Genomic DNA, 26,516 nt, shown 5'->3' with positions numbered 1-26,516 from the left:
CACACGAAAATCTTAATTAGTTTGGAATAAATTCAGTAATTAAAAGTAAATAGCAGATATAATAGGTGAAATAATTAAAACGGATGTCCTTAACATTAACCTATCGTATTGTTGAGTTATCAAGGACACTTTCGTGTTTTTGTTTCGAGAAATGTAGGAGATATCATTAAAACAGACAGTGAGGAAAATGGGCTACTTAATGGCCACCTCTGCCCACCGGACTGATGTGGTCTGTTGGAAATCTAAAGACGAAATGCGTCATTCCTGGGGCGCTCTAAAAAAAAATGTTTTTTATTGAAAAAGCATCATCAAACAGTTACATAAAATAACATAAATAACATAACAGCTCACATAACTACACAACGCAAAGACAATGATTCAAACAACATGCAAGCTACATGTTTTCAGCTATAGCAACATCAACCACCATGTCAACGATAGAAAACGTTGCATTCCAACAATTCTCTGGCGGGACCTGAAACAATCTTTGTAATAACTGACAAACTAAACATCACATACATTCACTGAACCAAGATTATAAAAGTAAAAAGCACATTTCTCGCTAGAAATGTTATCAAAATGCATTTTAATGCCGAAACCATCTTAAAGATTTCATTTTCCACTGAAAATAAAAGTAAAGTCAGCCATTTCGTTTGTTTTCACAAACTTGACAGTCATGTGACGTGGACACAGGCCAATAGATAAGAATAAGCCAAAAATACGTAGGTATCTCAAAATTTTAGAGCCGTTATTGTAAAACTAATATGTTCTGCACTGTGGACCAACGTAACTATCACACATTTTGATGTGAGACTGGGTTGAGAGGTAAAGTCCGTTCACTGGTTACCTAATGCTTCATGATGGACAGAGCAGCAAGACAGTGACGAGTGTACCAGCATCTGTCTGTGTACGAGAGACTGAGATGGGAGATGGAGAGTGAGAAGAGAGAGTTTTGACGTCAATATATCGCTTCAGGCTGGGATTGTGCTGAATTTTTTTTTTTTTTTTTAGCTGTCAGGCAGGGACTGGGCTAAATAAATCGGTGCTGGGTCTGGCTCAGACCAAAATTTCAGTCCTGTGAATTACTCAGTACTCAGTCACAGAGACACAGCAGAGTGCTGGATGGCTGAGCCTCGGCGCTCAGAGGGACAGTTAGACAGCCAGCCAGGCCTTTAAACGGGGTCAACTAGCAGGAGTTATCCACAGCAGAGCTGCCCGGACAGCAGGGCCTTGCTCTGGGTGCCGTCCAAAGACCAAAGACTAAACACCAGCTAGATAAACACTCTGGCCTAGAGGGAGCTTAACATTGCCATCAGGCTAGGACTAGTAAATACATACAGCTCCTCAGAGCTCCACACAACAGACACTATGGGGATATTGCTCTCATAATCACATTCAGAGCTTATGTAAGTGTAAGTAAGCTGGCCGGGCACATATTTATTCCATGTGTACATGGTCAAATGCACAGTAATGTTGACTCTTGCAACTTGCAACAGACAGTCCTGCAAGTACACAAGGCATACATACACACTTACATACAATACATGAGCACATTCGGGCACAAAGAGGGACGATGAGCACTGACAAAAAGAGATCGGGCGTGCACAAAGTTTTCTGACAGCCTTGCAGCAGCTTCCTTGGACAACAGGCACAGATAGTGTCATGGGTAATGAAGGGCAACGAAATCTGCCTCTGCTTTCCACTCACCCTACACTTCCTCTCTCCGCATACTAGTGAAACAGTAGCAGCTCTTACTTACAAGCAATCATTCTAATCTGTAGCTTTCTTACCGTGGGAGTGATTAGTAACTCCAGCTACCCATATTTTCTTGTTTTTTTAAGTTTTCCCATATCGGAACGGTTGCAGTAGCAGGCAACTACTGAGTCAGTAGCTTACTGTATGTTCATTAGCTCTGGTCACCTTAAAGAAGGCACTGCATGCATTGCCAGGCGTATATTTTTATTTTAGGGCTCTACTAATATATTTTTGCATGATTTACTTAATTTATCTTATACTGTTCCTTTATGTGGCCCCTCAGTTCAGCCTTTATCTAATCGTTGTAGCTCCTGTCTCATTAAGGCTGCCCTCCTGATGAGCCCACTCTGTTCTGGTTGGTTAACTCCAAAGTTTGGAAACACTGTCCAAACTTTGGACTGGTACTATATGTTAACCTCATTTTGAATTTTGACTATGTTTAACATAGACACCTAATATTATAACATATAAATGATAGAAAATCAGAATGTTATGTCCCCTTTATTTGTGATATTGGGCGATACAAAAATTGACTTTATGAAAGAAATTGTAAACAAATGGTCAAAATCAGTTTCCTTCGCAGGGTTCCTAGGATCCAGAGTACATTCGAAAATAATTTGTATGTACGTGTCGCCCGACGACAACAGACAGTGTTTATAGCTGTTCTGAACAGCCACGCTCAAAGGTGGAGTGAAAATCATCATGCGATAATCACATATGGGAATAACGGCGTATTCTTTCAGACTGTCTCTCCTGGAAGGCATTCATAGTGTTACTCTTGGTTGTACACATGAAAAGTAACAGAAAAAGCTGTGTGAAGAACAACCCCTTCCTACTGTCTCTATCTCCGCACATCTGGCTATATCAGATTGTTGGTTTTCAGATGGATCCCCTCTCTATTCAATTGTCAGAAAGATTTGGGGCGAGGGAGTTTCAGACTCTCTTAGACCATCTGACAAGCTTTTCTTTTGAAACATACCGGCCCCTTTACGGACAGGGAGAGTAACTCCGACATCTGGAAGAAGCTCAAACTAGAACCGCTGCTCTTTCATGTTGAAAAGACCCAGGTGAGATGTTTTGACCATCTGGTTCTTCTGGATGCCTCCTTGTGGAAGTATTCCTGAGCTCACAGGACTTGGTTTTACAATCCCGTACTGTAATCGGCAATCGTTCCTTGAGCAGCTGTAAGGGTAAACGCTTCACTGGGGTCATCGTGTGGGCACCCTCTTTACTTGGCGACTCTCACGTCAGCAACAGAACTTCAGGAGGATCCGTTGAGTCCAGGTTTCCTCAAGTCAATGACTCAGTCCTGTTTATGTGGACTGTAAATCATAACCAGCAGCAACAGAATTTCAGGAGGATCAGTCAAGTCCAGGTTTCTTCTGTCAATGAATCAGTCCTGCTTATATGGACTGTAAATCATAACCAGCAGCAGCCCAGAACACACCAGAGGAATTACAAATCCCAAATGGTCTGGGAGCTGGAGTTTGTGCCTCCCACCATGAGTAATGGAAAATGGATGAACGGTCCCAAAAAATGATTGATTGTTGAATTTCATCTTTGTCGGGCAGACAGCAATTTGCTATTAGATAGTTTACTTATGGAAACACCAATTTGCAGGATAAGGTTAATGCTAACAGTAAAGTAAAGCCTAAACTGGAGGACATTTCTGTGCATGTAAATGTAGCTGCTGTCTCTCCATCCCTTTCTCTCTATCGCTCACTCTTTTTTTTGTCTATTTTGGTCCTTTGTAAGCATGAGGCTGTACTGATTTCCCATCCAATCTCATGGGTCCCTAGACAAATGTTACCTCTATATTCCACTCTTTTCCTGTCCTCCCTGGACCGAATGTTTGCTTTCTGCCTCGGTTTACGGTGTGCCGCCAAGGCTGGGCAGAGCGGATGTAAGACTGCACCCGGGGGCGAGTGTATTCAAGTCTTCAAAGTGTTTCCATGTAAATTCTGAGTTCCAGCATTATCCACAGAGCCAATTAGCGGGAACAGTGGTTTAAGGAAGGGCTGCACTGCCAGGGGCCAGAGGCCAGAGTTAAAACCAGAAGTGTCTCGTGATATCTCGTCCCACTGCGTTATGACCAACAGCCCTCAACCTTGATGTTTTCATCAGCAACACCCCCGAGGACACAGGACTGCAGGATACATAGCATCTTAGTGCTGTCCAATGTGAGATATACATTTTCTATATCAGTGGTTTAAACATATTTTTATCAGAGAGTCTTTCCTGATTTTACTTGAGTTTGTATTTTCTTTGAAGTGTTTTTTGTTTTTTCTTCTTTTAAATTTTATCTCGTTTTATATTACACTTAATTGGTTTTATATGATTTTATGATGTTTAATTTTGCTCTTGTGGGTTTTTGAAAAGTGCTCTATAAATAAAGATTATTATTATTTTTAATTTACTGGATAAACAAAAATGTCCTATAAGATGAATAACATTTATCCTTGGATGACATCATGGATCAAATTGAATTATAACATATTTTTGGCATGTTGAATGATGAAATGTCACATTTTCTCACAGAAAATATTGCAAGTATATTCAAGTATTTTGACCTGGAGCTTGTTTGTGTGAAATGCTGTCGGCTGTTAAATTTTACATCCTGGTCTCTCTACTACCTTACTACCATGCTGCGTAATTCACCCAGCACAAAAGGATTTGCTAAAATTAAAGGGTGAATTTAAATCTGCTGCTGCACAGCGGTATTCTATTTCCTTCCTATCAAGCACCCTTATCAACTCTGAAGCATAATCACAGCTTTGGTGAGATCACTGTAGATAATTAGCAATTACCCTATTTATAGGCTCGTGAACATACTCTAATAGGCAACATAGCAATGAACGTAGTTAATTAGGATGCTTCAAGGCCTTTCTCTCCACCCAAATTGCTGAAACAAGATCAGCAGGTTGAAAGGGGGCCGTGGCCTGGTGTGAAACTGCTCTTGACATGGGTCCCTTGTGGGTTTCCCTGCCCCACTATAATGCCGTGTTTAACAGCAGGGGGAATTCCCAAGATGCTAAAAAGACTGCTATTTTTATCTTACAATACGCGACTGGGCCTGCAGATGACGGGGTAAGCATTTTTGTTGAATGAGTGTAGAGGGAACACTTGGACGGGGAAAGCTGTCAGAGAGACAAGCATATAAACGTTACTCACCGTTGCTCAACTAATGTGTATCACAGTCACAAAGGGGACTCGGGGAGTTTACAGAGCATGCAGCATGTCAAGTGAAAAATCAAGTCGCAGCAAAGAATGTCATATTTGGATGTGAAATACAGTGATGAAATATCTTAGGCATTTGTGTCTGACTATAAGAGACCATGACCAAATGGTGCATTAAATAAACTGATTCCTGATTGTTCGCTGTTTATCTGGAAGAAAGATGAGTTTTGCAATCGTTTTTTTTTACAAAATGGCAGAAAATTTAATTCAGTAAAACCCTTAAAAAACACTTTTAAAATCCTACCTTTGAGAGCTGCTTAAGAGAGCTATTAAACTAAGTGAATTAAATATGAAAATAACATTTAATTTCATGTTTCATTGCTTTTTATGTTGTGTTCAGAGTGCATTTCAACAGTTTCACCCAAGCGTTTTATTCACAATATATGCACCAGTTGGGGGAAAAAAAATGGCAATGTCTCATAGAAAATGATTGCTAGCACAAAAGACAACTCATTATGGGACAGAATGAGGCCTAAAACCTTTGCATGCAAATGAAGCAACATTTTTGATGAACAACTCAATCTTATTTGTGACACACTGATTAATGAATTTCAGTTGGCAATCAAGTGTTTTAAAGTGAACCTCATCAATTCAACTTGTCATATGTCTTTCTCAGGCTGAATGAATGGAGTAACCAAAATAAGGGAACCATGTACTTGAGCACTCAATTCATTCAAAACAAGCACTGGTATTTAGCTGATGTTTACATTACCCTCTTGTGCCAGGATCCTCGAAATGTATGTTTGTCTGCAGCCGCTCCCCCGCTTTGTAGATAAAGGATTTGTTATCATAGCTGCTAATACATACATGACCTTTGTGTGATCTTTGTAAGTTATAGGCAGCTGCTAGTAAAGATTGCAGGACAAGAGACAATGAAAATGTAAATCACAGACACAGTGTGTGACACGGATAGCTAGGGTCACCACTGGGGGTCAACGCCAATCAGCTGTTTTTCTTTCTTTCATTATTTGATCCAACTATTGTCTCAATCAATGTAAAAGACCTCTGTCAATGGATGGAGGAACTGATTTTTTTCTCCCTGTTATGACTGTGTGTACTGTCTCTTTTTGCATTGTTGGGACAAATACATACAGTAGTCACTGTACAAACAAAAATTTAAATCTGTTCAGTCATATTTTGGGGACAGAAACTCAACAAGTCTGGGCAAAGAAGATGTCTCGATCTTGTCTGAGGAGGAACCCCCAGAGTCAGATCTTGAAAACCCCATGGGCTAAGGTTAGCCTCCAGGCACTGAGTTTAAGTCAATAAAATGTCCTCACAAGTGGCAAAACAAGTGTCTGTATTGTGTACTCGCCTGTTTGCAAGTACAGCAGAGAGAGAGAGGCAGGAAACCAGAGAGAGACAGAAGGTTAGAGCAGAGAGACCAGGAGGCAAGCAGCAGTTGTTTAACACTGATGGTGTTATTAATTCAGCAGCACAAGGTACACGGCGGAGAAATTAGCGTGTGATTGAGATGATAGCAGGCTGGGCCAGGACAACCTTGTGAACCAAGGTCAAGATGTAAAAGGGTTTCAACAGACAGAGCTGGAATATCCACCTCAGTTTGCAACAGAAAGAGCAACACAGAAGGGCAAAAATAAACCACACATGCTGTTGAGTGTACGAAACATCAACACCGTCAAATGTCCCCTGCCACTGCGGTGGTTTGACACCATGTGGATGTTTGGGCGGTTGTATTTTTGGTATTTTGGTGTGGAGAGTCAGGCTTTTGCAGCCTTTGGGTTGTTAGATTTAGTGCTAGAATGACTAGAATTTCGATTGTAGTTAAACGGGTGTGAATATGTGGACTGGAATAGCAAGAAAAGGAGGTAAAGGCAGAAAATGAAGAAGAAAACTTAACAAAGGACATCATAGTTTTACTATCAGGTTCTACACTGTAGTCATTCACTATATGAATTGGATTCTAGCTAACAAGATGATTAACTAACTAATAAGACCAACACTCAACCGGTAAACTGGTAGTGCTTTAAAGGACCAGTGTGTAAGATTTAGTGGTATCTAGCAGTGAGGTTGCAGACTGCAACACGGATGAATACCTCTCCCCTCACCCTCCCCATCAAAGCGTGTAGAAGAACCTGCAATGGCCACGAAACTTGCGAAAAACGCAAAAGGCCCTCTCTAGGGCCAGTGTTTGGTTTGTCCATTCTGGGCTACTGTAGAAACATGGCAACATGCAACATGAAAGTGGACCCGCTCCCTCTGCAGATATAAAGGGCTCTTTCTAAGGTAACAAAAACAATGATTCTTATTTTCAGGTGATTGTATACATACTTATGAATATTATATTCCATGTTTGTTCCACTAAATGCCACTAAATCTTAAACACTGGTCCTTTAAGCGCGATGCTAACATGCATGACAATCACGATGCTGATGTTACGCAGGTATAATTATTACCATCTTAGTTTAGCAAGTTAGCATGCTATCACTTGCTAATTAGCACTAAACAGAAAGTACAACTGAGGTTGACGGGAATGACATTTGTTTTGGTATTTGGTCACAAACCAAAGTATTGGACAAACTGAAATGTTGACCTCATGATGGTTCTAAATAAAAATCAGGTTATGACCAAAGTTATTACAATACATCCTCGGGGAAAAATGATTTTCTGTACCAAATTTCATGGCAATCCATCTTATAGTTGTCGAGACATTTCACTCAAAAAGACAAATAACCTCATGGTAGTGCAAGAGGAAACATCAAGAATCACCAACGTCATTAGGATTCATCATTTGTAGTTTTTCTTTCTTTTTTTCTTTTGGAAATTAATCTCTGGTAGATTCTCTGATATGTCTTAAAATTCGTTAAAATTTAGACCTGCTAGTGGTGCTACTATGTGAAAAAAAGGTTGTCAAAGCCATTAGGATTCTTCCTCTGGTGGATCTGTACCAGATTTCATGGCAGTCCATCCAATAGTTTTGAGACATTTTACTAAAAACCAAAAATGTTAGCCTCATGGTGGCAATAGACAAAAAAAAAATCAAGAGATCACCAATATCTATAGGCTTAATCCTGTAGGTAGCATGAATTTTGTTTTTATGGAAATCCACTTGATAGTTTTTGAGATATTTAAGTCTGGACCAACAGCTACCATTACCATTTTCAGAAAATAGGTACAAAACAGATGTTGTGATGTCAGACTTCAGAGCAGCAGTGGTGGTCTACAGACTTTATTGAGGATAGACACCGTTTATTGATATTTAAACAAAATCAATGTATTGATTTTTTAGATTTAAAATAGGACTAATTGACACAATAAATAATCTGAAATCAATAATATCTAAAGTGCGTAATACGCTCTTGTATGTATGGTCAAAACTAAACAGCGGTCTTCATATCATTCTTTGTCTATGAATGTGCATTTCTAACCAGCAGCCCCCACTCTCAACAGCGCACAGTCAGGAGTCCTTGACGTGCCGGCTGGAGTAATCATTCAGGTTATGTGTCACTGCCTTTCACAGGCTACAGTCCCTCAGGGCCCCACCACTTGTTCTGAGCAATAAGCTAATTGATTGAAACATTCATTATCATCCACAGCCACGTTCTCATATGAAAGGTGCCCCCAGGGCGGCAAAGTCCTAGACTTTTGAAGAACGGTGAAACACACTAATGGAAGTGCAATTAGTGAGAGAATAGAGGTAGAAAAAAAGACGAGGAAACGTCAACCTCAAACAGCATGTATACACCTTTTCAGCAGGATATTAAGTCGAGATTGTAGCTGATAATCTTTGGGCTCCATGCGTGGCTCTGTAATGATTCATCCTGTTTCACTGTGATTGGTAGAAGTCAGAGCTGCATCCTTAATCAAAGGAAATACAATGTTTGCTCTCGGCTTAACGCATGCAGCGACTGGTCTGCAGTCGGAGTTTATAATAAATGTGATTGCTATACATTGTGCTTGACAGCAGCGTTGGCGTTGGCCAAAGTAGTCTGGTTGATTTTCTCTGTGGCACGTTCCTTCCATTCAACGCTGATATACAGTATATGGCATAAATTACATAAAAAATTGATTTACAACAATAGGGAAATGGTGAATACTTCCATTCCTACACTGCAGCATGTTACCAAGTATTTTTATCCATAATTAAGTCCAAGAAGTTTCTTTTTTAAAAAAAGCTATTGAAAAATCCTACCATTAGATTAAGAATATTTAAACTTGTTCTCAATAAAAATTAATTTGATCCACATTTTACTTGATTTTAATGCAGTGATTTGTCTTTTTTTCACAACACAGACACACTCCCAGGCTTGTAAGCATTACAAACACACAAATACACACACATCCTGCTGGGTTTAGGTAGGACTTTTCTAAAGCTCAGGTCAAATGCGGCGCCAAAGGAAAAACAAATGAAGGTAGGTTTTTTGTGAAAATGATCAGTGAGCAATCAAGGAACACTGGTTAGATTTTAAAATAGCATTCCCTTCCTTCAAATCACCATAAGTTTTTGAAGCTGTTGGGTTATTGTATTTTTTTCTTGTCAACAGTCCGAGAGCCTCATTTTGTTTAGCCTTCGCTTGCCTGGTGAATCAGTCATCCATAGCATCTGCCTCCATCTGAGTTTGGACTGCCTACATGCTTGACTGGGCAAACAGCAGCTTGAGAGGCAGGATGTGCGAGGAGGCCAGGGAGCCGACTGGCTGGCTGGCTGGCTGGCTGACTGACTGACTGGCTGGCTGACTGACTGGCTGGCTGGCTGGAACGACAGCATTTTGTCAAATTCAATAGCTGGAATGGTGGCACTTAAAACGGGGCTACAGTAAGAAGCAGAAGAACAACAACAGTGAATGTGTGATGAAAGGAACTCATAGATGTTGGATAAATCCTGTCAGAGCGGTGCATGCAAAACAGAATGTGGAGTCTTCAGTAGTAGCGCAGTGCTGCTGTAAATGCTGTTATAAAGAGCATCTGAGGGTGATATGGAAATGCGACTACGTCAATGAAACACTTGAGTAGATAAACTGCTCTAACACCAACTGAACCAACTGTTTTGTTTCCAATAAAACTAAGAAAATACCCCTAACATAGATCTAAAGCAGCCTGAAATGATTGTCTTTTTTTATTTAAATGGCCCCAAAGAACCCATTAAACAACAAATTGCTGCACATGCAGAGGGAATACCTGCATGGTAAAAAAAAAAAAAATACAGCAATAAAACAAAATGAATCCCTGTTTGCAAATACGGGGCATCCCTCCCAATTCTGTTTTTATCACATTACCACACACACACACACACACACACGGCTCTACAAGACTTGATTACACTGCAGTCGTGCTTTCTATTCATAGCTGGAGAGACATCTGCCTCCCACGTCACCTCTTATTTACCTGGTCATGCATTTCAGGACCATCTAGGCAGATTGTTAGCTGTAATAGATATAAATATGCCACGCTGTAATTCCTGTATGCACGAGACTAGTATTTTGTGAGGGGATCTTGTGCAATTTATGGATTGTGACACAACCTTTGCGATACAAATTCCCCTGAGATAATGAGGTTGTTGAAATCACTGTGGCTCGTTAAATTTACCTCCATATGTATATTTCTACCTCTACACCTCTCTCTATGTTGTTTATATAGCAGATATGACGATAATGAGCACAATCCTGCATGATGAACCTGTCATGCAAGACAAGGCGCATCCTGCAACACGCTATGACCACAACAGCTTTCATCATTCAGCTGTAAGCAAGCATACTCCACACACACACCCCTGCACTGTAAACACACAGAGATCATTATTTTGCAAACCCAGCTAAAATCTATAACAGCAACAATGTATTTCTCCCCTTTTAGCCAGTTTACACACACGCGCACATGCACACGTATACACACACACACACACACACTATGTCAAATGTCTCTGGCATTGACTGTCCATAGAGAGGTGGAAGTACTCAGACAAAAAGAGTGATTAATTATTCAAAGAGGCTCAATGCAATCCATTACATGAATTATGAAGCAGTCTGATCTACAGCATCTCTTTAAAATCTATCACTCTTAACGATGAGACTGAAACGGAAGGTAAGGAAGCATCAGGGCGCATCGACCAGGAGACTAGCTGCTAGCTAGACAGCGCGGCACTCGGCAATTGAAAGACTCAAATGAAAGCAGTCAGTAATGAATATGTGGTGATAATATATAAAGTTTTAGTCAATTGTGCTTCTAATATGCATATAACACAGCATAATTAATTGTGAGTTGTTTCTGTGGTGTAAGAGTAAGTCATAAGGCTTTGCTCTTCTTTCCTGTTGTAGTGATTCAAAGCTGCTATAATCAGGGGCGGACTTTACTATTAGACAAGGTAAGCAACTGCTTGGGGCTCCCAACTAATAGGGGCCCCTAACTACTATAGATTTATTATGATATTTAGATATAAAACATATAAATTATGTTACTATTCTAACTCATTATACCTTGTAATTACTTTCAAAAGGCCCCTAAAGCACAAAATATTGTCAGTGTAGGACCCCCCGCGCTCTACAGTTAAATGGACTATTCCATCACTGAAACAGCAGCTGGACCACTGCGCACCTCTTCGCTAATCGCTACAGACGCAGACTCCTCAAGGTAACATGTGATTCAACACAACATGAAACAGTGAAACAGAGTTATCACAGTGCACATTTCAAAAGAAAAAAGCAAAGAGGAAAAGTAAAGAAATCATTGTAAAACTCCAGAACGTAATTTGCTGTTCAGTTGCTCCCCCTGAAACAGACGCTACATAAATTTAGCTATATTGTGCTAATAATACTTCTTCACTTTTACTTAGGTATATTTTTGAATGCAGGGATACTGTTAACATACTATGTTTAGTGTGGTATTAATTTGTTTAAAGTTTTGAGTGCTTCATCTACCAATATTCTCAATTACAGAAAGGTTGAAAATGAGGCATCTGCAGAAAGTAAAACTTAATAATTCCATTTTGAAATTTTCCTCATTTCAAAATGGAGGATGTGAGTACATGTATATGACATCCTCTTAAAAACAGCATAGCGCTGAGAGTTTTATCATATTGTCCAAGACCTCTGCCCACATGTTCCAAGGCCTTGCACTTATTTTTCATCAGTATAAAAACGGCCGGGGCTATTTTCTCCTCTGTCGATGAACAACTCTCCAATCCCATTCTCATCACTCAAAATTTAAGTTTAATGTATTTCTTGACCCTGTAAACAGACCCTGAAGATTTGGAGTCAAGTCTCTATGTCTTAGTTAGTGGACAAATGGCTAAAAAAAATTAAAAAAAGATGGTTGTCTGGATCACCAGTACAATTAAGTGGACCTTGCTCATGTTGGGCCGATGAATCCATACAGTTTTACCCACAGCTGTGCATTCAGCTTTAAAAGACAAACACATCATACTTCATAGCATAACCTTGATAGAGGTAATAACCCAGACGAGGTGCAGGTGAGTTTAACAAAGCGTGTGTGACCGAAACATATTTCTTCGCTGTAACCTTGATATACTGAAGGATACATTTATAAGGATAAATATCAAGTGATTCTTTCTACTATCACAGCTGTTATTATATATATATATATATATATATGTTGATATGTGGGGTGGGGTGAGATGTTAAGAGGGACATTAGCACACATTCATATATCTAAAAGATAGCCTGTAGTGTTTAGTGGTAGTTGGTTGTAAAAGTATCATTAAAGAAGAATCACATCACCATCCATTTATCACGAGACGTCCGGATTTAGTGCTTTTCCATTTAGTGCCTCGTGGAGATGTGACAGAATGTGTGTACATTACAGTTCAGTTTCACAGAGCAAATCCATCTTCTGTCTAATCCGCGTGTTCGGCACACTCACCTCCATAGTGGTCAGGTTGCAGCGATGGGTTCCAGCAAACCAGCCGTCAGTGGAGCACTGGTCGATATCAACATCCTGTAGATTAATGTCCACTCTCACCACGCCCCTGCAAGACAGGAGGACACCATTAACCTGACTGTTGAGGAATTGAAAACATGTTACATGTATACTGAGCATGTATAGGGGAAAAAGGATTTACAGTATGCATTTTTATAGATTGTATTCCCTAAAAATATACCAATAATTTTTCAGGTTCGAGAGAAAAAACATAAATTGATGTAAATCTTGAGATAGCAAGTCATAAAAAATGGCCAAAAATAGTGATATCACCTCAAAAACAAGCAACCAATAAAACATAAAATCCCCAAATTGACAATAATAGCTCTACTACAACTTCAAGCATTACTGATAATATATACAAGAACTACTTATTGAACTAGTGGTGCAATTAAACCCAGAAATGAGTCCAGTTACGATGGAAAAAAGCCCATCAGCGTACTGTATCTAGTTTCATTTTAGGGTCAATAAACCATGTTTAGCTGTGTGCAAATTTAGTAACTCCATGTTTCTATTTGTGTAGAGACACTGGCTTTTTTTTTGCCATTTTCATGCCACAGTGGAAGATATGTGTTAAAGTATTTATGTATACAAATGTAAAAGATTGATACTACACTCACAAAATCATGTTCCTGCCAAAATACACCGGGCATGGACGTGGTGCAGCATGAGCGCGTCCATTATAATGAACTGAAGCTGCTACTGACTACGGAGGCCACACAGGCGCACACAGGCAAAATTCAGGAATTGCTAAGTAACTGAAAACTGTAAAACAAATGTGCTTTTTTAGAAAAACTGACAAATTCATCCACACCTTAATATCCTCACTTCCTGCTCAGCTGAAAGTCAGTCTGACACAGAGACGAGAAACTGCTGATAGATCGCAAAAAACAACAAAACTAACTCGGAAAGGCTGCAGTCTTTGCTCCATTTCAGCCAGCTGAGCCAGCGAGGAAGTTATAACGGGGCTGCAGAGGATTTACACTTACTTAGCTGCCTAAAGCTCTATGAAGAGAAGGTCAGCCTCTGATTTTGAAGGTCAGCTTCTCTGATTCTGCTTCTTTTCAAAGGTGTGGCATATGTCTTTTCTTGCTGACAGCTGCAGCACACAACTGACAGGAAAACAAGCAATCCTTTCTTTATTCTGTTTGTTTAATGCAAGAAAGTATACATTTCAGACATATGCAACATTCAACAAGAACCCCTGAACAGTCTCTTGGCAATCTCAGCCCACGTACTGGCTTTCCCTCCTGGCAAACACATAAATGGAGCACAGCCCGAGGCCTCGTGTTGTTAGAAAATCTATACTGACTTTAAACTTTGTGGAATACAAGGTGCGTGACACTCGAGAGTTACAAAGCTCAGCAGGATGTATGTCATGACACCATAATGTTCATCGATGAAAAAAGTAAGTTTGTCTGCTCCAGCTTTCAGTATGTACAAATTTCTTAATACAGAACACACTCACATACAGATGTGCATCATTTGCATTAAGACAACTGGCACAAGAGGAAGAGAAAACCTGTAAATAGAAGTAAAACTGCAGGACAGGGTTGCATCAGCTGTTCGTAAAGCCATCACTATATTTGTGCAAGTCCTACGTTAGAAACGACTACTGATTTACTAAATCAGGTTTCACTATTAAAATTAATGTCTTCACTAGTAAACACTTCAGTAGTGTGTAAATCGGTTGGTAGGAAACATCTGTAAAAGCAACCAACAATGTTTAACAGGAAGTCTGTAGCATCTCAAGCTGTAACATAATTTCCAAAATTAACAGTTTTTGGGGCCAAAAGATGAAATAAACTTAAATGCCAATCTTTTGTGAATGTAGCTCTGACTTTGTTTTATTTATATTTTTACCTGGAAAAATATGTGCGTTTTAGAATTAGTCGTATTCACACAGTTTACAGTGAGAGGGAAATATCCTATTATGCTAAGCTAACTTTTGTTATTTGCTTATTTAGTCAAATTTTATTGGAATAATGTTTTGTAATTTGAGGATAAGTGTCTTTTTTTCTGTGATATGTAAAGTGTCAAGTCAGATATGTCAACCATATTCCACTTTTACTCTTCAACCACATTTTAGCAAGCTAACGTTAGTTTTGTCAGTTGGTTCGCTCAGATAGCTAACGCAACAGCTCCACCTGGCAGTTAGTGGGTGTAAATATTTAGTAATAACTAATCTCTACATAAGAACTAGTTTGTGTGGTGCAACCAGTTTTAATTTAGTGATATGTAAATCTCTAGCTACCTATTAAACTCTTGTGTTATGACTAGGATAAGTTTGAACTTATGACCAGCTAAATCCAGTAAAGTTTGACCAGTATGAAAAGAATAGAAAACTTCTGGCAAAGCTAGCATGAACATGAAGAATCAGTGCAGTAATCTGTTATACTGATTTTGTCATGACCTTTAACTCTCACTTTGACATTCACTTGGATTTTATTTGGATCCACCACTAACTTCAAATTGGTCTTCAAATTTCCAGACTTTGTTACATTTATTTATTTGGCTTTGTTTAGATTTCTATCACGAACAACAAGAAAGATATATTTCAATTCTGTTTCTTGATTGATTTCCCCTTTAGACTGTGCAAGTTTCTACAAGTGATCATTGGCTAATAAGGCTTCAGTTGAAGTGCTATAATTTGTATTATTAATGCATTTTGCCCCCAGTGCTACTTTGTTAAAGAGCCCTTAGTGATCTCAGCAAGTTATACTATTATCTGGCAAATGTTCTTAAATTGAACAACCCTATTCACACCTCTTTCTATACTCTTCTTGCAGTTTTGATTGATTTACAGGTTTTCACACTGGATAAACTACTATGGGAATGATACAGTCCTTTGGTTTTCCATCATATCACTGACTAGCAGGACACAAAACCATAAGATAAAACAGAGTTCAATGTGACGTCTGAGAATGACGCTGAATATCTGTGTAGTGAGTAATATCTGTAGCATAATAATATCTGACAACTGGGATACAGTATGCTGATATTAGCTGGGACAGTGAGGCATGTAAACACCTCGTCCCGTCTACTGCTGGGTTTTGTGAACAAGGAAAGTGTTGTTTCCATAGTAACACCTTAGTCAAGCCATCTCTTGTGGTAACTTAGCTAAACAACACATAAAACAGACAGCGGCAGAGGATGCTGTCAATGTTGCTTTTGGGAAGAGGAGGAAGAAGAAGAGACACCGCTCATGCTTTCTATAATTAAAAGGAGAGACGACATGAAGCATGGAAAAAACTGTGACTGTGACAAACTGTGAGACTGCGAGAAGCGGCGGGTACCAAAGGATAGTTCAAACTCACCACTGATCTATAATAGGCCTTTTTAACGGCAGACATTTTTTACGTGTCATAGCAGGAAGAGCACAGGTGTGATTAATAACGTTAATCACTGAGCCCTGAGCAAGCACGCTATCATGGACACTCGCTAATTGGCATGGCTGAAATAGAATGGAGCCATGATTAGTGTTATTAGTTACACCTGTGCATTTCCTGCAATGACGTGTCAACATTTCTGCCGTGAAAAAGGTCTGATCTTGCACAGTCTTATAGTTTGTTTTTTTTAAAAATAGCCATGGTAAATGTTTGTTTATGACTGGTTGTGTCACTTTTTCTTGTTAGGGAGAGTATAATATGGATCTCATATGGTTTAATGCCACATTCATCTCACAAGACTCATGACAAGTTGTATGATTACAAAGTTGATCGAATGAGGGTTAAAAATAGTGTGCATTGACAATAGACCATCGTATCAAGTCAATATAGGTTTAATCTCCTTTAATGATGGACTTAGGCTGATGTGATGTGTCCCTATTTGCTTGATTTTCAGGCACTTTCATATTATGAAGCGCAAAAAGTTGGATATATCTGAGCTTTCAGAAAAATGTGAGGTCCTTAGTCATAATTATAACTATTTACAAGTCGAGATCACATTACACATTATAGGAAATTTAGGATACACTATTTTTAGAGCTTGATCCATACTAGGGACTAAAAATCAGGATCTCTTAGCCTTCGCTGTTTTGATTTTAGCTTTTTTTTTATCTGTCTCTTGCAAGTCCCCCACTTCAATACTAAATCTCCCTTTAAAAATGTATAACAGCAACTCTCAAACATGGTTCCAGTCTACAGTTTGTCTATCAAACCCCAGGTAACCAACAGTACTTTTGCCAACCATGAGTTAGAAACTTTAAAACATGGGTGACAACGCAAAAACAACTTCTTTTTCTTTTGTCTGCGGTAAATGGTAGCTGTATAAGTGCAATAATACATTTTGAGGGGTTCTGATGTACAAAATAATGAATAGTAAGTCTGCTTTGCCTTTTGATGGGTCATTTAGACCTAAAATTGAAATTAACATCAAATAAACCAACAGTATTCCATACAGTGTAGGCCAACTTTTAATTTATATTCAAGTTCTGATGCCCTTCGACACACCTGTCTAACGTTCAGGTGTGCAAAGATATCTTTCTCTAACTCTACTTTTCCATTATTTTCATATCTGTAGATTTCGGAGCTTATTATGTACAAATTAACCCATTATGGAGGCCTCTAACTTCAGTTACACACAAATTTAGTTTGGGAAATGCACCATGTACATTACACAAGTCAGGTAAAGCAGGATCTACCTTAAGGATTTCATTTAATATTGTGCTTTAGTGATGCATATTCCCAAACAAATTCACAAATAATCAACTGACACATGATCTGGGACAAGTAAAGGCTCGCTTTGCCCAGTTGCTAATCATGCCTTGACTATTATTGCTTTCTCAGCAGGATAAACAAAAGCTCCTTGGTGACAACAAGCAGACGAAAATGAAGAAAATCTTAATTACGTGGATATAAATATGTGAATAAATTGGTTCCAAGGCTATTGGTAGGAATATTAATGTGAATGTAAATAAACCCACTACAGCAATGAGATCTTACTGCTAAACATGTAAAAATCATCTTTTTTCAAGAATATGCTAAAATCTATTCATATTTAAAACATGACATAAAATATAATTGACATCGCTGAGAGGCCAATATTCTCTATGTCTGTCTCGCTCTCTTTCTCAGGCATATGCACTCACCCACACACATCTACAAATACTGCTGGTGTGGCATGTTCTCCAGGTGTATAGGAGGTGGTTTACTATACTCGGCTCCCAGTGGACGCCGGGCGAGCGCAACGTTCTCTTTGCCTGCACTTCTGTTATTAATAACTGCTGCTCCGGTCTTGCCTCAGGGCAAACTGACCCTGCTGTATTCCACTGCACTGCTGGTTGTTTTGCTGAGAAATTACCTCTGTTTCAATTCACCGTTATGTAATAAGGGGAGGAAACACACAAATACAACAGTCCACCGATGCACACAGAATATGACCGTTTCTTTATGATGCAGGATTCATCAAAATGTCCGCTTCAATGGCAGCTCAAATTGAGAGCCTACACAAAGAAAGAATGTTTTCTCCTGCTTGTTTTCTCCTTTTTTTTCCCCCAACAATCACCTATTATTTTCATCAGCTTCCAGCTCCCTGAGCAATCTTTAGTATCCCAGCTGAAGTGGACATATGGCGTACAGAATAGCTTGAGAAAAAAAAAAGTATGCAGGGTTTGAAACAGTTGTCGACTGAATATATACGTGCAGCACAAAGACCGGGTCGTAATTCAAAAGCAGAGGAGCATGAGCAGAGGCTTCATGGTGGCCATCAAGGCCCTCGGGCATAAAGACAGGATTATCACAGGGAGCAGGAGATGGTGGTGCCCCAGGAAACAGAGCACTCTCTGCTTTCATCCTCCATTCTTTGTGGGTCTAAAGGCCAGGCCAGCAAAGAGCGGAGCATCCCACCAGCAGGGGCTCTGGTTTTCCTGACAGACCAGTCAGACTGTTCTAATGTTAGCCCCAGCATTATGAAGTTGACTGTAGATATATCTTGGTAATTCTTTATAGGCCTACAAAAGGATATTCATGAAAACATCCTCGCAATGAAGGCCTTCACGTGCCCTCTTTGTTACAAGTCAGTCTTTGATGTATTCGTGAATGAATACCGAATGTCAGGCCAATGCGCTTTGTGCTGTATGTCTCTATTCAGGCCCAGAAAATGGTCTCTGAGATTGATTAGCCCATTTAGCCTCTCTGTGTGGCAAAGAGAGGCGTGGTAAAGTCTGAATTTCCACTAATCGTGGCGTTGAAGAGATATCTAAAAGTTCTGTGAGGAGACTCATATGTTTTTTTGTCATAGTTAAATAAATTAAATCAATTGGTCTGGAAAAATGTTGTGGTAAAATAGTGAGGCACAGTGAATAGATTAAAACTAGTAAAAATCTAAACTCTAATCTAATCTAATAACTCTAATCTATTAACAGCAATTATAAGATATCTCATACAAGGTTGAGTAATTACATGAGGCTGTCATTTATGAAACAAGAATACCTTAAAATACCATTAATTACTCCTTAATTTACCCCTGAAAAAAATAAAACAAGACAAATTGAAAATTAAGGTGTTTTTAGGTATAAATTAAGAGGTTGGTTTTCATGGTTTTTGCAACATTTTAAGGCATTTTTACCCCTGCAAATAATCCTTTAAAAATTCCTTAATTTATTTCAGTCCATTAATTCAACCCTTAATTATCCCCTTAAAATCCATTAATAAATATCTTAATTCCATCATTATTAATGGGCAAATTAATGGAATTTTGAGGTAAAAAATTAAGGGATTCGGTTTATATGGTTTTTGAATACAAAAAATCAATGTATTGGGGAGAGACTGGTCCAAGACATGTTAGCTAATTTGGCGCAGGGACAAGGGGTGAGAAAGAGGCAGCTAGCCTCTACTAAAATGGAGGAATAACGTTACACCTTCCAGTAAGTCTAAAGTTGTTTTTACATGTTGTTTCTTTTTTGCCTTTAGCTAGCCACTGAAATCTGGGTTTGTTCACCACATAGCTTCACTGTGAGGACAGAAGTTTGCGATGGAGTCACAGAGGTGAAGCTGTTAGCTGTTTATGGTTAGTAAATACTTTCAAACTGTGGGCTAGCTAACCACAGAGTCTCGATTTTTATGACTACATTATGTTAAATACAGAAGATGTGACACTTCTTACTTTTGCTTTTACTGTAGGTAATTATCAAATAAACGTAATTATTCTTTCGATCAGTAATGAGTAATTTGATTTTTTGAGTAAGTTGCCCAACACTGGTACAGTACTAACAGAACTGACCAACAGTTACAGAGAACCATCTGCAAAGTCGTCCTTGGAAACTGTTTGGAAAAGAGCAGCCACTTTCAAAAAATACTTGGCAGGTGATTGGATGAATCATCTGTCTATCACCCTCTTACCTTGCGAGGCAGCTGGATTTGCAAGATCATGCAAGAATCCTGATTGGCGTGAATCCAGCTGCCTCGCAAGGTAAGTGCATCAACCAGGTTCTTAAAAATAAGCCTTGGCATCTCCAGCTACAATGACTATGCAGATAAACCAGGAATAATGTAAAGGAGAAGTGAACATGGAAGTGAACATGGAAGACTGGCACAAGCTTCATCATTCTCCTTTAGCATATCCATGTAGCCAGAAGACCTGCATGCCTAGTTGAACCCATATGTACATTTCTCCTGCCTCAGTCTTGACAAGAACACATTACTTTCCTTTTTAGAAGGGCACAGTTTGTGCATTATGTCATGAAACAATCACTATGTGAAAAACATGCAACCCCTTCCCACTCCCTCCCCCAAGGAAAATGTCTCTTATATGATGGAAATGCATTAAGCTGACAGGAGGAACAGAAGCTAATGTGAGTCTAGCCGCTGGGCAGGTTGCTGCTTGTCTACCAGCGTTTCAATGCGATCTGTAGGCACGTGCATAGATAGACCTCAAAGGGGTCTTGAGCACCTGCCCATTTGGCCTCCTATAGAGAAAGTGCCCTTTTTCTGGGGTGTATTCTTCAAATATATAAATAAATTCCTGTTATTCCTGCTACATCCAGCTTATCTTGTTTCTGAGTGTAGCTGGTAGAGAATTTATATTAGTATATGTTAGTGTTAATAGTTTACCGTGAGGTAAAGTGACTTTCGTTGACAGAACTCAGTAGTGCACTAACGTTTGGGGGGGACTATTATTGTCATTGTACATCCTATTCAAAGAGTGCAGGGATACTGTCACGTAACACGTTTCTCGAAGTTGTACGCATCATTATCCTCCACAAGCCACAAGATAGAAGATGACGATATGATACACTTAAGAAATACAGTGAAATTAAGGACGTTTTCCTACTTGCTGTAACTTGAGCCTGTTAACAGTTGGTTTTAAAAGCAGTCAATGAGGTGCGTTCAATGAAAGCTAAGTTTCTAGCGTCAAATTGATCTGCATTAACTATAGTCAGCAGTGATTGTGTTTGTGTTATTAATGTCAGACTTTAAAGTAACGCCTAATGTACATTTATATGTACAATAAGCATAAATATGTCCTTTCTTTGTATTATGTTTGCTCAACAAGTGTATAAGAGTATAAGGAGTGACTGCAGTTACATTTACATGAATACTGAATGTTAACTGTTAACAAAATGTCATTATGTATTTATGCAAATAGTTAATAAATTGCACAGTATGCATTCATCCGGCCAGCGCGGGAATTTCACCACTGACAACAGATTTAAAAACTCTGTATACTGTGAAATACAGAGAGATTTATTTAGCAGTGATCGGCTTAATCGGCATTGTGTGAACCTGTTTGGCAACACTTGAATGTTACGGACATTCATTTATATGTAAAAGTTCTGCACAGCAGGTTTAAGTTCACACTTTTTTTCAGTATTTTTTCAGGAATTTTCGACAGAGGGAGGGAAGAGATGAAGGAATGTTAACTGTTAAAATCTTTACGTTAAATCAACTTTAAAAAAAAATAAACCAGTGTCTAATACACCTTATCTAAAGCGTATGTGTTGCTTTTTAGAATTGTGCCTTAAATACATGATGTCCTCAGGCCTCAGTATTATGATATAATATGTGAATTATATTAAACTAAATTGTTGGCACTGGTACTGGTATCTGAGCCATACAATATCAGCATCTTCTTATTGCCTGTTATTAGTGAAGCAATTATGCCTTCTATAGAGAGGTGATAAGAGATGAATATGGAGGCCAGAGGAAGTGCATCTTTGTCAGCAGTATTAAGCTTCCATAAGTGAGGATGTCAGTTAGAGGGCTACAGTAGGTAAGTGTTGGGCTGCTTAATGTGTGAGGAAAATTTACTGAAATACACTCAATTTCTTTGCATGTACTGTATCATTGATTTACTATCATGTAGTAGTGTTTGAAACACCCTCAGACATACATTTTAATATCCCTTTAACAGTGACAAGTAGTCACTCCAGGCAAAATTTATTTAATTATTTGCAAAAATCGCCTTTTATGACTTTGGGCTACTGCCCCTCTAACATCCTCCGCACGTCCCCGGTGACCTGGGTCGTTTTATTGAGTTCTGTCGCTGGTCATTAAAAAAGACATGGCGCCCATGGCGAAGCAGCTGTCACTAAAAGCGAACAAAGACTTCTCTTTTTTTTTTTTGGTCATAGTTCTGGACTCTTGACACTCTCGTCATTAAAAGTCGTCTTCTGGAGACCGAACGCCAACGTCGGACAATCGTTCAATAAATTTGAGCCGCTGACAAAAGCAACCTGACAGTTGTGAGGGCTGGAGTCAGTCGACTGATTGATAGTTTGATTGTAGTTGGTGACAGCTCACGTCAGAAAAAAATAGTTCTTGTCTAATTCTGATTGAAAACTAATGCTCTTAATCATTTCCACCTTTACCATCTGATTATATCCTCAACGTTGATAACTTCATCTTACAGTTCATACAACGAGCGATAACCAACTTTATCTTAACACAGTGTTTACACCCACTTTCCATAGTAAAATCCCAAATTTTGACTAAACCTTAGTTTTTCCCTGGGTTTGAAAATTGTCCAGTGTTGCTGATATTTTCAGGATGAAACAGGATGAAACTGTAATGATCCATGTGTGGAAATATGATAAGCAAGATACACTGAATGAACAAAAGGACAACATGACATCTGTGTTATACTGAGTTACACGTCTACTTCCCTTACTGGTATATCCTCCTTCATACATTTATTATGAGACATCTACTATAATAAGTATACTTTATTGAAGGAATAAGTAAGTTTTGCACAGTTGCACATTAGCTGGTATTTTGTAGAACCTTTTGGTCAACTTTCTTTTTTTTTTAAACCTAAATTTTCCTTAACTCCTCTCCCATAACTCTGCATACTCGTCAAACCCAACAAAGCAGTTTTCCACTCTGAGGTCTCCTCTATTATACCGCAGCTCTATTTCTCTCACACCAGATTACTAAAGGATAAACCTACAGTAACAATATTACAGATTCATAATCCTTTGAGGGGCAGCTGAATTACACCAGCGTACTGTAATACTATCAAAATCACCCAGATTATTCCCTTCATTAGCAGTATTATTAGGAAAATATCTCTTTACAGCATGTCAGGAAGGCTGGGTGGTTGGATTTTCTTTCCATAACGCTGACATTTACTGGCTGAAGGCATCGTATTGACAGGCCACCTTACTGAGCGGTGGAGTCCCAGTGACGTCAGCAGGGAGAGAAGGAGCACCTTAGGGATCTTTCACCCCTGCATGCTTCAGGTTGTGGAAAACCTACGAGGTTAGACTCATCTCAGGTGCACTTATAATTTTAGTGTCCTTAAAAGATCTTGCTCTGAGATCAGCGTTCTTGCTGTTATGCTTAGCCACTAATTTTCCTGCTGGATGCAATTTTTTTTTTTTTTTTTTTTCTCTTCCTCTCTTTCATCTCAGCTTAGCATCAAATATTATCGCGTTTAGCCCTGGGAACTGTGGGGTTTCCATCCTGTTTGTTTCTGGATGGTGTCCATCTAAGCAGATGCTGCCGGCTCCTCCTGGAGCTCGAGGCCTCCCGCTCTGCAGCCGGCTGGGCGTCCCACAGCACTCAGGCTGCCCAGACTCGAGCTGCTTGTACAGCAAAATGGAAAGCAAAGCCAAGCGTAAATGGAGAGGATTCTGCCACCTAATTAGAACCTAGTTCCACCTTTAGAGAAACGTGCTGGAAAAAAAAAACAAACATCTTAACCGTTTTATTGTACTTTTTAGAAAGTTTCAATTACTTTGCCTTATTATACTGCCACTGCTGCCTGAGCTTCAGCCTCACAGCAATTACAGTCTGTATTGTGAAAGGTGAGTTTGTGTGTGTTCACCCAGCACATCCACCTCCTGCATCCCATTCCTTTCCTTTCTCTCCTGCTTATTCTCAGTTTGTGTGTTTGTTCAAACTGTTTTTAGCATTTGTGTGTCTGTGCAGTCACTAGTATCTGAAGGTCGAGTGATCTGCCAATTAGAATGGTACAGTATCTTCTTGAAGAATGTCTCACCCTCCAACAATGGCATGCACACGCTCATACACGCCAGTACACACACACACACACACACACACACTGCACGCTTGAAAACAGCCAGTCCTCTCTGTGTGGTCTAAGCTGCCTCCCCTGTGCCTCGAGTGCAGCTGAAGAGACAGACGGCAAGAGACGAGATGAAGTGTGAGAGGTGCGATTTCTTACACCTTCACAGAAACAACAGGTCGATCTATCACAAACACATGTCCACACACTCCTGCTCTAACAAGTCACATTAGTTGTTTAGCACAAAAAACAAAAAGGAGAAGTGTGAAAAAGGGCTCAACTTATGTTCATTTCCATATGCCAGATGCATGATAAACTCAAAACGAGTCATTCTTCTTCATGCAGCATCATCACACCGAACAGGAAGTGACTGAAGCATTAGAAGGCTGGCCCATCAAGATGGCCCATGCAGGGTTGTTGTTCTACATCTTTCATTATTAATTCATTGTTGTATTGATTGTGTATTCATCTAGAGGGGAAACGGAGGAGAGCTGATGTCTGAGGCGGCTACATTAGCCAGCGTTTCCCCTCCTGTCCTGGTTTTTTATCTGACAGGGTGATGAGGTACTGAGAGGAAGCATGATGAGCCGCTTGCTACTTTGATATGAGCGTCTGAAAGATGGCTGTCAAGAAATAATCTAAGAAGCAAAAGATGTTTCATGTGGCCTGAAATTAGGGTGATATTGGCAAGTATTTTTATTATCTACTATCTGCAATTATTTTCTTGATTAATTATATCCAAAAAATGTCAGAAAGTTGCGTAAAATGCCCAAGGCGGTGTATTCAAATGACTTGTTTTATCCAACCATCAGTCCAAAAGCCAAAGACATTGAGTTTACAATCACATATGACAAACAAATGATTAAAACCCTGACATTTGAGTAGCTTGAATTAGTGAATATTTGGCACTTTAGCTTGATAAATGACATTAAACAATTAACTGATCATCAAAATAGTTGCAGATTCTTTTTTTTGTTGATAGACTAATCATTTCAGAAGATATGTACACAATAACTATCAAGGTTTTAAAATTGTAGGGCACCGAAATTGCATGATGATCCACTTTGATGGATGGTTATCAAAAGGACCATGTGTTCTTTGTTAAAATTAGTAAAAATGATTTTTTTAGTATTACTAATGTTTTTGAGGGTTGCAGGTGCTGCACTTTATGATGGCTTTCTGAATGTTTCTGCAATATTTCCTTGCCTTTGTATTTCAATTATTTTGATTTTGATTGCTTTCTGTATTGATTTATCCTCCAGTTTTGGTGATATGTCGTATCTGTGGAGCTTCATATGTATTTGGATCTTGGAAACTACAGTTGTGAACTCCATTTCCCTTGTGTGCTTGCATGAAAAGGTACAGGTGTTCTTTATATGACGTCCTTTATAAGCTTTGGTCGAACATACTTTTTCTAGTAACCAAAAGCTTGGCTTTATTATTAAATGAATAGTTACATTCATATATATAGTGATATTTGGGGAAATACTCTTATTCACTTTGTTGCAAAGACTAAGAAAAGGAAATTGATACCACTGTCATGTTTGTACAGTAAATATGAAATTACCACCAGCAGCTGCTTAGCTTAGCTTAGCATAACTCAAAACAAGAGGAAACAGTTAGGCTGGCACTGGCCAAAGGTAACAAAATCCACCAACCAGCACCTCTAAAGATCGCTGATTAACACGTTGCGTCTTGTTTGTTAAACAAACAAGCCAGGCTATGCTAAGCTAAGCTAGGCTGCTGGTGGTGGCTGCATATTTACCGTCATATTTATATTTCTGACTTTCCCCCACTGTTGTTACGCTGTGCTGCTCTGTCTTGTCTGTCTGTGCGCTGTCAGTGTCCTCTTTCGTGCCGTAATGTTATCAGTTATGAATTTGATTTTCACTGCGTGAGAAAATTGGACGTGTGGCATGAGAGTGTGTGAAAAGTGTCAATTGCGTGAGTCTCACAGTCAATGTGTGAGAGTTGGCAGCTCTGTTGGTCTTAAAGGTGCAGCGCCATCATTTCCTCATATTTCCTTGATAGCTCCACAAGCAATCCATAAAATCTATATACAACCCCTACTGTATTATTTACTGTATATGGTTACTAGGAGTGATGATAAAATGCGATAATGTCCTTATTTTGACTGATGCAACAATCAACTATTCTGCTCTCCT

General features: G+C 39.2%; 1 protein-coding gene across 1 annotated transcript in view; it reads right to left on the bottom strand.

Moving 5' to 3' along the window:
* gpr158a (G protein-coupled receptor 158a) overlaps positions 1-26,516 on the bottom strand; it is a 76,206-nt gene that overhangs the window by 46,961 nt on the left and 2,729 nt on the right. The window contains exon 2 of the mRNA XM_067578183.1: positions 12,829-12,934. Coding sequence (XP_067434284.1) covers positions 12,829-12,934 — 106 coding nt within the window. The remainder of the gene's footprint in view (positions 1-12,828; positions 12,935-26,516) is intronic.

This window comes from Thunnus thynnus, chromosome 21 (genome assembly GCF_963924715.1).
Source record: "Thunnus thynnus chromosome 21, fThuThy2.1, whole genome shotgun sequence".
Lineage (NCBI taxonomy): Eukaryota > Metazoa > Chordata > Actinopteri > Scombriformes > Scombridae > Thunnus > Thunnus thynnus.
The sequence above is the reverse complement of the archived record's forward strand: the minus strand, read 5'-3'. Positions and strand labels throughout refer to the sequence as shown.